We start from the raw sequence: 15101 nt of genomic DNA, 5'->3' as shown, positions 1-15101 counted from the left end.
GCAACTTTCGCAAGAAAGGTGCAGGCGGTGATCTTAACGCTGATGGGGCGCTTCCTCGCGTCTTTTGTCCAGGCCGGACCGGTCAATGAACCGGAGAGGGTTGGGTCTGGTTTTCTTTGTCCGGTCCAAATGCTGATTTACCCGATTAAACTAATTGTCGGATTAATGTAGCGAGAATTTATATCAAATAATCATGGCCAAATGTGGATTTGGGAATTTAAATTTCACCTACAAGAGTGGGTAGGTGCAGAAAATCCGCTTTCAAAAAATATCATATTTTGATGAAATTTAAGATATAAATATAAATAAGATATAGGTTGCAAAAAAATCAGATGCTAAAAACCGTAGGATAGCTCTCTCTCATAATCAAAGTGCTATCACGGATTTTTTTTAGTAGATAAGGTATGTTACTTGCCTTGGATGAAAACTGACAGGGATACCTTCATGAATACGCTTTTCTTTAGTAGAAACTATGGTTTGGCTGCACTTTGACCCAAAATTTAAACAAATTGCATTTATGGTGGATTTTTAACCATGAAGATGATGTGGCAAAAAATGAGCCTGATATTGATTCATCCAAATCACACCTGACATGGTAATTGGGATACATTCTGCAACATTTAATGCTATCTACTCAAACCAATGTGAACCGATTTGGGCGTTAAGTCGAGCGAACCAAAAGCCATGGACCCCTGAGGTCATTTTATCTACATATTGAATGAAGTCTTGCAGCTCAACCAAACAACCACTTGGCTTGGCAAATATCCCGAACGGACCTAAATCATTCATCGTGAACAGCGATCTCAATTCTCTTATTATGTCGAGAGTTAAAACTTATAACAATGAACCCGGGCAGTTTATACCATATGCTGGCGGGCTACAACATGATCCTAAATAATTATAGTATATGTTAAGGTGATTATGATGCGATCTTCCGATGGGTATAGTACATCTCTCAACAATTATCATATGACTCCAGTCCATCACAATATGACCTTCAAGGGATTCGGGACCCTATGGCTATTTATGCATCCAAGACCTCCATGTCAAGTTCCTTCTCTTTCCCATGCCCAACATATTTTCTTTTACTTAAAGCATCAAAGCATCTGGTCGAAGCCAGCTCCAATGAGTTCTCTGATCCATTGCTGTTGTGCAGACCAGTGGACGTAAGCAATTGATGGATGGATCAACGGCAAGAGAAGATAGGGATTTTGCAGATTGGATTGGGTTACATCAATTATGATTTGTTCTCTATAATCCCTTTCCCAAATTCCCTGTGGATTGGTTACACTTTGCAGATCAAGATTGATGTTTAACCTAAAACTAAAAAGATGGCTTTCTAATCTGCAGATTCTCTGGACAATTTGGAGATGCAAGAAAATTCAAAAACACGAGGAAAGCTTGGGGTCGATCAGCTACCGATAGCATTTACTTGGCAGGTGGATAAAAAGGAATTCACCAGTCTTGTTCAAGTGACTCCTATTTCGGCACCTTTGTCCTCCTCAAAACTCCGAAAACTTCCCAGCGGGACAGTATACAACCCTGTCTAATGTCCCGGCCTCCTTGTTGCTGATTGGTTCTAAGTGACCCTGCACTCATTCAATCTCACCCTGTTCTATTTATCCACCCTTTGAAAACTCTCCATAACATAAAGGGCTGATGCGGATGCACTTTAGCATGAACCTTTCATGGCGCTTAACATAAATCAAAGGAGTTCAAAGACAGCAATGAAAGCATTCAACGAGGTATAATATTTATAGTCCTGCACAATGAGGCCATTGAAGTGGAGAACAACCCTGGCAGACCCCCAAAAAAAAAAAAAAAGCACGCACAAAGGCAGAAAGATAAAAGTTGAAAATATTATTGTATTGAGTGTTTGCTTAATGTTACAGCTCATGGAGCATGTATAACATCAGTCTCTTACACCCTTTAGTGCTAAAAATGAAAAGGTAGTCAGGATCTGTTGAGCAACAAAATGCAGAATCCGGCTGGACCGGAAGGGAAAAGAGTACCGCAGAGGAAGAGGAGGTGGCCACGGGAGCATCAAGGGAACAGGCCATCAGTACTAAAAATCCCCTACCAAGGAACTCCAAGCGAGGGTGTGTGGTCAAGAGAAAGATAGAAAGAGGGGAACCATATAAGACAAACATATAGATGCTGCCATATCTGCTGGGAGACAATTAGAATTGTCGATGCACGAGAGGTTGGCGGGGCTTCCAAGAGATAGGGACCCCAGTTATCTTCTCCTTCAGACCCGCGAGTACCTTTCTCACCTCATTTGCAAGCTCGATAACATAATCATCTTCATGACCTGCATCAGATATCAAAATTATTCAGTTGCCTTTTAACACATCCAGATAGCATTTCCTGTGCTTCAATTTCTTCTTATGATTACTCAAGGAATTCAAATTAAATATTGTACATCCTAGCAGAACAGATACTAGAAAACAAGCTTCCACAACCCTTTGTCCCAACTCCCAATCATGTGTCTAAGCACATGACAGAGGTTGTACAAATCCAGTGCAGAGTGTGAGCAGTGTAGTTTTCCCCAGATGAACTAATAGCTAACCACTGGGATAAGCTCAATTCATAAAATCTATGACATGGATGTAAGGATGGATAAATGAGTGAACTTGGTAGCATAAAGGAAACCAGTCTTCAGTCACATTGTTTGGAGGATGATCACTACTTTCAAGTTACTAGTTCCGAAGTAATGAACGGTTCATAACAATTTCTGTTGAGAAATACAAGATGAAGCCTGTTTAGCTCAAAAATCTGAGATAGCCTCACCTATATCGAACATTGCCTTCTCCAAAAGAAACAGATAGTCCCTATTGTTCCCACATGGCCCACTGGCAGTAGCTATTTGTCTGAAATAAACAATGAAAGAGCTTGATCAGAAAAAGTGAAACCTTTGAAGCCGATCATTCAAAAGAACAAGGATAAAAGCCAAAGCTTGAGTGAAGGTAATCTTCTGATTCACCTTGCTATTTCCTCTAAAGAAGCTGGACCCAAATAGTACTTGTTGATCTTTTTATCTGGGATGGATGTGAATCTGCAGAAGTAACAATCACTTGTTAATCTCACAACAAGAAAAAGATTGTTAATCACAAGTACTCATCACAATGTGTTCCAGAAGCAAGGTTTGGCATCTCACACTAAGACTCCCGTTACAGCTGGCTTAAGATTATCTTCTTCCTGAATAATGCATGCCACAAACAGAAGAATGAAAATGGTTCCTCAAGAAACTAGTACTCTCAAGGGAGTCTTTCAGAGAAAAACCAACTGCAAAACTCTGATCTCACCTTGTAGAAGTCCACGGAAGTTTTCTGGTCATATTCACATTCTCTTCTCTCCAAATACTGCGAAGTGTAAACAAATGCTTGATAACATATCGACTAATCAAAGAGAAATGAACTGACAACCACAGTATAGTGAATTGTACCTGCATTGCTGCCCTTTCCTTTTCAATGTCTCCTCTAATACAATATGCAGTGCCCCACTGAAAGAGATATATTTATGCTCTTGTCAAGAGTGAATGGACAAAATTTGGAAAGATTGACAGAAAACTATATATGAAATTATGTTCCATTGAAAGAATAAAGAATATAAATGGAGTTATACAGCGTTTGTGAGGTCAGACATCAGATTAGGGTTTAAGTCATCTTGACATGCAAGGGATGGGCCTGTATACAACTATATTCATCCTTTAATGTGTTTGTGAATGCATTTAAATGCATATCTGTTTTGATTGGTAATCCTTCCAATTTCCAAATGTATATTGTGTATATACAGTTAACCTTCTTAATTGCCTGAGCAATTCTCCCACTTGATCACTTTAATACCATATTCAGATAGTTCTTGTATGGTAGAAATCAGAAGTTGAAAACCAAAATAAATCAAAGATTTTTAAGAAGAAGACAGTTTTAAATGCCACCTCTGAAGTTTACATCCTCCCGTATCAATGAAGAACACCTGCAATTAAATACTATGAAGCTTTCCAATTAAATGAAGAGGACGGTAGACTCAGAAACATATGCACTTTCTGCAAGCATTTAATTTTAAGTGTTTAGAGAATCAGTGGAACCAGGCTTGTAGAATAGTTCACATTTCCCTCTTGACAATAAAAACCAATGTAGAACTAGGGAAACCTAATAGATATTTTATTGATGGAACCAAATGACCATTTTAGCACCTCTTCATTATTGCCCTCATATAACAAAGTAGCAAATCCGGGGAGTATAAACTAAAGGAAATGCCAGTTGCCTATCAAAAATGACAAAATAGAGGAACAAATAAAATGACATGGTCCAAAAAAAACCACGATTAAGAACTTGAGGTTTACAACAAAACTCTAGCAAAACTATTCAGATATACAATCTCACAAAGAAAGGTATTAGTTTTGCTTACACAAACTGCTCCTTTCTTGGCCTCCAATGTGCAAGTTCTAGCTGGATTTTCGGGTGTACCTCTATGATCTATGCATGCTGCAAATAGAAATGCTAACGTTGGATTTTATCATGCATTATTTTAACCAAAGTGCTTCTTTAGAATATTGAGACATGTCCCTAGGTCATCCTCTTGAGGAACAAATAAACCTTACCAAGATTGAAAACACGCCTGTAGTCCTTGATGAAGCCGACTATTTTCTCATCAAAATCAAATCCGGGATTCCATACCAATGATCCATAACCAAAAACCCACAGCACCATTATCACCACCTGCATTACATCCTCAAATATATCAGGGAAGGAAAAGAACTCCACAGTAAACCATGTATATTGTATGTTGACCGTCAATCTTTCTTTAATCAGCAACAAAAAAAATCACAAATATATTATTACAATTACCAATTACTTCAACCTCCCATTATTAATCACTTGCCGCTTTTAAACCATAATAACAACATAAACAATATTAAAGTCATCGGCCTAGTTATTAACTCATACTAGCAAAAAACAAAAATTCTGTCTATACAATAATGGGATTGATGTAATAACCCATATATATATATATATAAAAAAAAAAAGAAACGAGCTTCCACCTGAGTCACCGGAGGAAAAGTTGGAATCCGAGGGGGATTCGACCTCCCCTCCACTCTATAAGACCCCCCTCTCCCCCTCCTAAACAACCCATAGTGATCACCGGTCTCTCTCTCTCCTTTCTCCTTGTTTTCTCCAGTTGAAGTCAAGGCCTCCCGTACTTGTGCTCGCCGAAAATTGGAGCTGACGACACTGTTGGAGCTCGAGGTAAGCCCCTCCCTTTCTTCCTCTCCCTCTTCCCTTTCTCTCCTGGCCCAAGACCTCACTGCCGGCCATCGATTTTGCTGGAAATAAATTTCAAAGAAGATCCCCTGTTTTTCGAAGAAAAAAAAAAAAAGAGAGCCGTCGGTCGAACCCCATCGCCGACCGGCTTTGCACGGTCGGCCGTCGTTGCCGGATCTCCGACCAAGCCGCCAGAGCTTGAGCCACCAAGGGGGGACTTTACGGTCTTCCTCTGTTTCAGCCTAGGGAGGTCGCGGGAAGAAAAGAAAGGAAGAAGAAGAAGAAAAGAAAAGAAAAGAAAAAGAAAAGAAAAGAAAAGAAAGGAAGAAGAAGAAGAAGAAAAGAAAAGAAAAGAAAAGAAAAAGAAAAGAAAAAAAGGAAAAAGAAAAAGGAAAAAAAGGAAAAAGAAAAAAAAAAGAAAAAGAAAAAGAAAAAGAAAAAGAGAAAGAGAAAAATAAAAATAAAATAAAATAAAAAGAAGAAGAAGAGAGAAAATTTTTTTCTCTCTTCTCTCTCTACCTTCTCTCTCCAATTTCTCTATCTAGATTCTCTCCCTATTTTCTCTCTCTAAATTTTTTCTCTCTCTTTATGAATTTTATCTCTCTAGAGTCTTTCTCTCTCTCTGATTTCATCACAGACCCTAGGATAAATTTGAAATAAAAATATGATGATTTGAGATTGCTCCAAAATTCGTGCGGTAGATCTGATCCCAATCCGATTCTATTCGAAATTTGTAACACTTGATTCATATTGAGTCACCTGATATGACATCTGATGATCTCGATCATGAGTGCCTCATCGAAAGGATGCGAAGATTTCTCTCTCCACTTTTTCTCTCTACTTTCTCTCTCTAGAATTTTCTCTCTCTTCATGAATTTTCTCTCTCTAGAAGTCTTATGGATCAGTGGAGGATCCAGATATTTAGGTAAATCCTAATTTTGGTTAATCCTAAGAGAGATCCTCGATCTGTGTTATTAGGATCGATTATCAGTAATTTTCTCCATATATGATTTTTATATTGATCAGGGTCATGAAGAGATGATTGTTTGCATATGATATCGAGTGGAATATTTTGTTAAAAAAATTCATAAATCAAAGAAGAACATTGATTTCTGTGCTTGGATCAGTCACCGGTAAAGGTAAGAATCCCTGTACATGATCACTATTATATATATGCTATTTTACTGTTGGTCTTGCATCGTTGGTTTTGCATCGTCGGATTTGAGATCGATGAATTTATTATACCTGAGATACTGTTATTTAATTTTGAGCATGAGTATGTTATGTCAATATATATGTATCAGAGATTGATGGCATGATTATATGGATATGACATATCTGAATTGATCATAATGCAAGACAGAATTGATTTGATGAAATCAATACAAAATGATTAAATGAAAAGAAAGAGATATATGGTATGGACTAGTCTTGTCATGTGAAACAGCCCGCCAGGAGCTTATGCCTGGGACAGCCCCCACTGGCTTACAAGTGGATCAGCCAGCCAGGAGCTCATGCCTGGGACAGCCCGCTAGGAGCTTATGTCTGGGACAGCCTCTCACGGGCTTTCGTACGTGGGACAGCCGGTCAGGAGCTCATCCTGGGACAGTCTTGAAAGACTTTTTAAGTGGATTCGATCCGGATGATGATTGAGGTATAGACTCAGATAGTCCAGAGCCAGAAAGAAAATGTTAAAAAATCATGTGATTATGAAAGGAGAAATGAAAGATAAGACATGAAATAATTGTTGAACAAAAGTGTTTCACCTGTTAATATATGATGATGCATCTATTTTGACAAGACAGAAAATTTATGAATGTTTGCATTATTCTGGACATTGAATATGAGATTTTATATCTTACCGCTTATCCTTATTTTCAGACTATATTACTATATCAGTGTGATATGGAAATTCTTACTGGGCTGTAAAGCTCACACCCCTTCATCTTTCTTTTTTTTCTCAGAGTTACAGGATGTTTATGATTGGCTATGATCTGGATTTATGGGTGAGCAGAAGGATAAATAGAGTGTCATAGTATCTGATCAGAAATTGAAAAAATTTAAATTATAATTATGCAAGATTTTATGAATTATTATTGAAATTAAATATTATGGTTGATGAGATTGTAATGATTTAATTTGGCCTTGCATATTCTTTAGGGCTTGCTCTAAGGAGTGTGCGGCCATCACGTATCCGACCCGGGTGTTGGGTTCGGGGCGTGACAGAATGGTATCAGAGCCATAGGTTATGATCATTAGGGATTATGATATAAGTGATTAGAATATTACAGAGTGATATTATAGCTTAGGTTATGATCATTGGAGATTACGATATAAATGATTAGGATGAGATAGAATAATATCAAAGCTTAGGTTTAAGATCACTAGAGATTATGAAGAGATATTAAAACTTTATGTAAGATCAGTAAGATGTGACAGAGTGGCATCTGAGCTTAGAGCTTAGGTTACGTTTATTTGGAGACAATGATACAAGTGATTAGGATATGACAGAAAGTTTAGGGTCACTAAGGATTGTCATATAAGTGATATCAAAACTTTGGGATTAAAATCAATAGAGTATGATTGATAAAATCAGAGTTTAAGATTATGATCATTAAAGGTATGATAGAATGATATTACAATTTAGGTTATGATCATTAGAGAATATGATTTAAGTGGTATTTAAGTTTAAGATTATAATTATTGAAATTATGACTTTAGTGATATTTAAACTTAGGTTATGATCATAAGGAACATGATAGACATAAAACAAACGATCCGGTAATTAGATTTCGAGTCAATAGATATTAAAATGAAATTTATGTATAAGTGGCATATGATATCTATAATAGAATTGATGAGTTATATCTTAGATTTCAATTAGTAATGTTGACCTAAGTATGAAAAGAGTTGACCTTGGAATAAAGTGGGAGTTATTGATAAGTTATGTTGAGTATACTAGAGGATTTTGGAATGTAAAACTTATATGATTGAAGATCATGATAACTTTTTTGATTTTGATGTTAATTATCTGAGCATTATAAATTTTAAATTTATCAAAAGAAAGTTAATTAAGGTATGGTCTAAGAAAAAATTACATCATATGAGAGAGAAATATTTTTGAGTATTGAACCTATAAGAGGATCATATATGAAACTCAATTTTAAATGAAAAAAATATACTTGAATTTTATTATGAGAATATGAGATACACATCTTGGTGAAATCTTTGGTTACTCAAAATATCATATTCTGAATATGATTCTTTGATCTTTCAAGTTGTATTGAATTTCAAGTCAAAAGCTTACCTTTCTAAGTGATCAAAAGTATTTTGATATTGTTGTTAAATTAAAAAAAAAAAAAAAAATTTTGTCAGAGTATGATATACAGGTTATGATGAAATCTTTAATAATTCGTATTACTATCTTTAGATTAGATTTTTTTTTTAATTTTTTTTGTAATTATTAAAGATGATGAAGTGTATTAATTATTCAAGTCAAAGTTCGGATTTTTAAATTGAACTAAGACATCTTGCTAGTGTTAAATTTTGAATGACTTATACAATGAAAAAAAAAATTATAGATTTATCGATTAATATTAAGGGTTGTGATGAAGGGAGCTTTATAGGAAATAATCAAGTTGATTCTACTTAAGGATGTTGGCTTGAGTTCTTCTAGTTTATCAAGTTAGAATTAATTCTTTTAAAAAGGAAGATTGATTTAGAAATTATTTAAATGATTGTAAGGTAAATCTAAGATTAACTCTAATTAATTCTAGACATGTTGGATTCTTGAAGAGTGATGAAACTTATATAATGATTTCAAATATAGGAAGTAGATCAAGATTTAATTTTTATATGCTATACTCAAAGGTAGTAAAGATAAAGAAACTTAAAATTTTGCCCTAAGTCTTATATGAAATTTGAAGGTTGGATCTACCCTGGATTGATCTAACATATAAGGATATTTTATCTTTGATAGACTTATATAATTTGATGAATTAAAATCAGAGTACGCAGTAAAAGCATGGTGGTTTAAATTGATTAAAAATATTAATTCTTTGATTTCGAAGATATTATGAAATATATTAGTTGTAAATAAAGAATGATTTTAATCTGATCATAGTCGGATAATTTTTGTCAGTAGGTTGCTTCATTGTAGATAATATCAAGAAATTCTAGATATCTCAAGTTTATTAACAGCTTGATAGTTCTGATATTAGTTCAAACTTAGAATGTCCTGACATAGATCTTATATATTTTTTTAAATATAATATTATTACTTGGACTGATATAGAAGATTGAGGTTTTCTTAAAATGAGAGTCTACATATAAAATTTGTTGGAAGGTCAAGAGAAGAAAGAAATCGATGATTGTGAAGAGCGCCCGATGTTTGACCTTTAATTATTTTTCTATCAAGGGTAGTCTGAGATAATTATGAATTTTGAGTGAAATATATTAGATAAATAATGGTAGTATATTAATACAAGTCTAAAATGTTACAGTTCTTCAAAAAGTTAAGAAATCAATAAGAAGGGATGAGTTTGAGATTTCAAATAATTTTTGTTATAACAAGATCATGAGAAATAAATAATATATATGACATTATCGTAAGCTTGAGAATGACATGAATAATGTATACTTTGAAATAGGTATCTCGAACGACATAACCTAATTTCGAAGACGAAATTATTTTAAGGAGGGAAGAATGTAATAACCCAGATATAAAAAAAAAAGAAAGAAACGAAGAAGACTCCTGTTGGGAGTCTTCTTCCACCTGAGTCACCGGAGGAGAAGTTGGAATCCGAGGGGGATTCGACTTCTCCTCCACTCTATAAGACCCCCCTCTCCCCTCCTAAACAATCCATGGTGATCATCGGTCTTTCTCTCTCCTTTCTCCTTGTTTTCTTCAGTTGAAGTCAAGGCCTCCCGTACTTGTGCTCGTCGGAAATTGGAGCTGACGACACTGCTGGAGCTCGAGGTAAGCCCCTCCCCTTCTTCCTCTCCCTCTTCCCTTTTTCTCCTGGTCCAAGACCTCACTGCCGGCCATCGATTTTGTTGGAAATAAATTCCAAAGAAGATCCCCTGTTTTTCGAAGAAAAAAAAAAAAGAGAGCCGCCGGCCGAACCCCATCGCCGACCGACTTCGCACGGTCGGCCGTCGTTGCCGGATCTCCGACCAAGCCGCCGAAGCCTGAGCCACCAAGGGGGGGACCTCACGGTCTTCCCCTGTTTCAGCCTAGGGAGGTCGCGGGAAGAAAAGAAAGGAAGAAGAAGAAGAAAAGAAAAGAAAAGAAAAAGAAAAGAAAAGAAAGGAAGAAGAAGAAGAAAAGAAAAGAAAAGAAAAAGAAAAGAAAAAAAGGAAAAAGAAAAAGAAAAGAAAAAAGAAAAAGGAAAAAGAAAAAAAAAGAAAAAGAGAAAGAGAAAAATAAAAATAAAATAAAATAAGAAGAAGAAGAAGAGAGAAAAAATTTCTCTCTCTTCTCTCTCTACCTTCTCTCTCCAGTTTTTCTCTCTAGATTCTCTCCCTATTTTCTCTCTCTAGACTTTTTCTCTCTTTATGAATTTTGTCTCTCTAGAGTCTTTCTCTCTCTCTGATTTCATCACAGACCCTATGATAAATTTAAAATAAAAATATGATGATTTGAGATTGCTCCGAAATTCGTGCAATAGATCTGATCCCAGTCTGATTCTATTCAAAATTTATAACACTTGATTCATATTGAGTCACCCTGATATGATCTCTGATGATCTCGATCATGAGTGCCTCATTGAAAGGATGCGAATATTTCTCTCTCCACTTTCTCTCTCTAGAATTTTCTCTCTTTATGAATTTTCTCTCTCTAAAAGTCTTATGGATCAGTGGAAGATCCAGATACTTAGGTAAATCCTAATTTTGGTTAATCCTAAAAGAGATCCTCGATCTGTGTTATTAGGATCGATTATCAGTAATTTTCTCCATATATAATTTTTATATTGATCAGGGTCATGAAGAGATGATTGTTTGCATATGATATCGAGTGGAATATTTTGTTAAAAAAATTCATAAATCAAAGAAGAACATTGATTTCTGTGCTTGGATCAGTCACTGGTAAAGGTAAGAATCCATGTACATGATCACTATTATATATATGCTATTTTACTGTTGGTCTTGCATCGTTGGTTTTGCATCGTCGGATTTGAGATCGATGAATTTATTATACCTGAGATACTGTTATTTGATTTTGAGCATGAGTATGTTATGTCAATATATATGTATCAGAGATTGATGGCATGATTATATGGATATGACATATCTGAATTGATCATAATGCAAGACAGAATTGATTTGATGAAATCAATACAAAATGATTAAATGAAAAGAAAGAGATATATGGTATGGACTAGTCTTATCATGTGGAACAGCCCGCCAGGAGCTTATGCCTGGGACAGCCCCCACTGGCTTACAAGTGGATCAGCCGGCCAGGAGCTCATACCTGGGACAGCCCGCCAGGAGCTTATGCCTGGGACAGCCTCTCACGGGCTTTCGTACGTGGGACAGCCGGTCAGGAGCTCATCCTGGGACAGTCTTGAAAGACTTTTTAAGTGGATTCGATCCGGATGATGATTGAGGTATAGACTCAGATAGTTCAGAGCCAGAAAGAAAATGTTAAAAAATCATGTGATTATGAAAGGAGAAATGAAAGATAAGACATGAAACAATTGTTGAACAAAAGTGTTTCACCTGTTAATATATGATGATGCATCTATTTTGACAAGACAGAAAATTTATGAATGTTTGCATTATTCTGGACATTGAACATGAGATTTTATATCTTACTGCTTATCCTTATTTTCAGACTATATTACTATATCAGTGTGATATGGGAATTCTTACTGGGCTGTAAAGCTCACACCCCTTCATCTTTCTTTTTCTTCTCAGAGTTACAGGATGCTTATGATTGGCTATGATCTGGATTTACGGGTGAGCAGAAGGATAAATAGAGTGTCATAGTATCTGATCAGAAATTGAAAAAAATTAAATTATAATTATGCAAGATTTTATGAATTATTATTGAAATTAAATATTATGGTTGATGAGATTGTAATGATTTAATTTGGTCTTGTATATTCTTTAGAGCTTGCTCTAAGGAGCGTGCGGCCATCACGTATCCGATCCGGGTGTTGGGTTCGGGGTGTGACAATTGAAAAATTTGAATACTCTAAATAGGGTTTTAGAAAAACACAAGGAAATCATACAGCTCAATAAGGGAAATCCCGGCTCTGATATTGGTAAGTCTTATGAATAGGGTTCCTTGAAGCAACGTTTGAAATCTACATGTAGCACCTTTAAGGCTAATTACCATCTCTTCTACAGCAGCCTGATCTAGTAAACAATTTCCTTGCCGTTGCCGGAAGCAAAAAAAATAGCAGACTTGAAAATAAAACTTACAAATTAAGGTCCCCTTTGACATTATTTTTTTTAAAAAAAAAGAAATCAAAATAAAAAAATATGTTTGATGCTATTATTTTTATTTTAATTTAATTTTTTTTTTATTATTTTTAAAAAAATAAAAATAAAAATAAATTTTTTTTATTATTTTTATTATAAAAATTTATATCTTCCGCTACCACCACCAATACTATCTCTATCATTATCATTATCATTACCATTGCCACCGCCGTTATCTCTATCATCACTATCACTACCATACCGTTATCGTCACCATAGCCATCAACTCTGCTATTGATCGTCATCGTCAATGCTGCTGTTATCTTCATTACAATCTCCACTATCTCCACTAGCACCATCATAGTCTTGACATCAAGAATATGTTTGTATTTTAAAAAATAATTAACTATATTCATAAAAATAAAATAAAAATAATATTTTATTTTTTATTTGTAACAGTGAGCAGAATGGAACCTACGAGCTTAGGTCCAATAGGGGATAATATTCTAAACAGTAGAATTTAAAAGCTTCGAGAAATTTTCATACACCCTTTGTTGGAATTTCGCACTAATTCTTCTACAAGCACTGGGATTATAGACTCCCTTACTAATTGCTACAACCTCCTTGTTTAAGTCAAAAAAAAAAAAAAAAAAGCTACAACATGAAAACTTAGAAAAAATGAAGATTAAATACGATTACTCACCGGAAACAGGTAGGTATTAGAATCCCTCCTCGATCTCAGCGAAAAGGACGAGAAGATTTAATTACGAACGAAAACGGCGTCGGACCTTCTATTCGAATAAAAACTGTAAAATCCAAGCGATCGAGACCCTAGATCCTCGTTCCAACGGCTTCTCTCGTCTTCCTCTCTCTCTCTCTCTCTGAGGGGTTTTGCAGCTTTTGCTTGGGTTTCAATGGCGGATGGGACAAGAGGATGTCTCAATTTATACACGGCGAGGGACGGCCTCAAGATGCCCATGCGGATGCCCGCATGACATGTATATGATCACAAAATTACCAATGCAGCCTCGATGACCATGAGAGGGAATTCCTTTGGGAGAGAATTCAACACTTTTCCATGCGAATTGAAGTCATGCTCATGGAATGAATAGTTGGGCTTGGGCCCGCTCTTCGAGGTTCAATGAACCTAGACGCCCGTCCATTACCGGCATTCTAACTCTCAAAACTAAGTGCCCTTGTTTGCCGTCCAGGACTTCGGGGGTGTGGGGAGCGGACTAGAATGTGAGGTTTAACGCATTTGTAGAACGATTCAATGAAACGTTGGCAACGGCTGTGATCCGGTGGACCCATTAGAAACGTCTAAACGCCTCCGTATTGCATGGACCAGGTGCAGTTGCACCGCGTCAAATGCACGGTGGATAACACGCCACGGTACCCTTTCTATTTCACGCGCGCTATCCACCGTGCATGTGCTCCGGGATTTGCTTGGTTCACGTGCACCTCGTGCATGCAATGTTTTCACCGTCTAAAGCGGCAAATGGGTCAGCTTCCCTGACTCGTTCCGTCATCCCAGTCAACCGTTAGATTCGCCGCAAAAGTAGGCCAAGTCGGTGGTTTGACTATGGCGAAAAGCGCGCACTGCGGTCAGCGGCGCTTTAAGTTGTCTTGACTACATCAGCTGCCACCTAACCTAATTACGCCAACAAGTTTTATATATATATATATATAAGTAATTGGATCCAAGAAGTCCTTGATAACAACTGAGCTAATTGCTTGGTTCACAGGAGACTTGTTCTTAAACATTATAGTGCACAATTGACTCATTCCTTGGAGATTAGATGATCTACTTGAGAACCATAGTTGTTCCCTTATTTATTAATAAGACTTGTATTGATTTGTTGGCACCTCTCTCATGTCTCGAAAAGGAGTTCTAGATCTGATGATATTTTACTATATATATATATATGTATGTATGTATGTATGTATGTATGCATATTTTGATGGATAAAGGAGGTCTGGAAAGAACATCTGGCTTTTATTAAATATGTACAAAGAGAGAAGAAGGAAAGCAAAACACAAACAATAAAACTGAGAGGAGAATAGTATAGGAGAAAACAAATATTCTGCTAAGTGCTAACAGCACTCGCAGTTTCCTCTATGACCACAAAGCTAATAGTAGGTTCAAAAAGTGCTAACAGTAGGACCCATTACACGATGAGGGCATGCTTTGCACAAGTAGGATCAGACACCTTCAGAGATTTTGATGTTTGCTTCGATCCTTGATGGAACAAAGATGCTGCTAGCTGGAGAACAGATGAAGAATTTTCTAGAGAGTAGTGAAAATAGAGCTTGGCTTTTTGAGAAAAACTCTCTTATTTTTCTCTTTCCAAACTTCCCAACACAACACCGCCATCAATTGTTCAGCTACCCTCCTCTGAGAAATAGGAA

At 36.2% G+C, this 15101-nt stretch overlaps 1 protein-coding gene across 2 annotated transcripts; it reads right to left on the bottom strand.

Moving 5' to 3' along the window:
- Nucleotides 1-1839: 1839 nt before the first annotated feature.
- On the bottom strand, nt 1840-13738 carry LOC105050450 (gamma-glutamylcyclotransferase 2-2). Of its 2 annotated transcripts, XM_073262051.1 has the most exons (10): nt 13396-13738; nt 11737-11818; nt 4604-4721; nt 4411-4487; nt 3446-3502; nt 3306-3362; nt 3158-3198; nt 2984-3055; nt 2791-2870; nt 1840-2311 (listed from the first exon to the last, which is right to left on the bottom strand). In XM_073262051.1, the coding sequence occupies exons 3-10, from the start codon at nt 4710-4712 to the stop codon at nt 2181-2183; spliced, it is 624 nt and encodes a 207-aa protein (XP_073118152.1). In that variant the 5' UTR covers nt 4713-4721; nt 11737-11818; nt 13396-13738; the 3' UTR covers nt 1840-2180. The 2 variants fall into 2 exon arrangements, with proteins under 2 accessions (XP_073118152.1, XP_073118151.1); XM_073262050.1 differs by lacking the exon at nt 11737-11818 and having other exon boundaries at nt 13396-13734.
- Nucleotides 13739-15101: the final 1363 nt, after the last annotated feature.

Source organism: Elaeis guineensis, chromosome 8 (assembly GCF_000442705.2).
Source record: "Elaeis guineensis isolate ETL-2024a chromosome 8, EG11, whole genome shotgun sequence".
In the NCBI taxonomy this organism is placed as follows: Eukaryota; Viridiplantae; Streptophyta; class Magnoliopsida; order Arecales; family Arecaceae; genus Elaeis; species Elaeis guineensis.
Note: the sequence above shows the minus strand (reverse complement) of the source record. Positions and strands in the feature narration are given on the sequence as shown.

Coding starts and splice junctions, on each gene's coding strand:
- LOC105050450 (XM_073262051.1), bottom strand. CDS start 4,712: ATGGTGCTGTGGGTTTTTGGTTATGGATCATTGGTATGGAATCCCGGA. Junction 3,199..3,305: donor CTTCCGTGGACTTCTACAAG/GTGAGATCAGAG, acceptor TGCATTATTCAG/GAAGAAGATAATCTTAAGCC. Junction 2,312..2,790: donor GAAGGCAATGTTCGATATAG/GTGAGGCTATCT, acceptor TATCTGATGCAG/GTCATGAAGATGATTATGTT.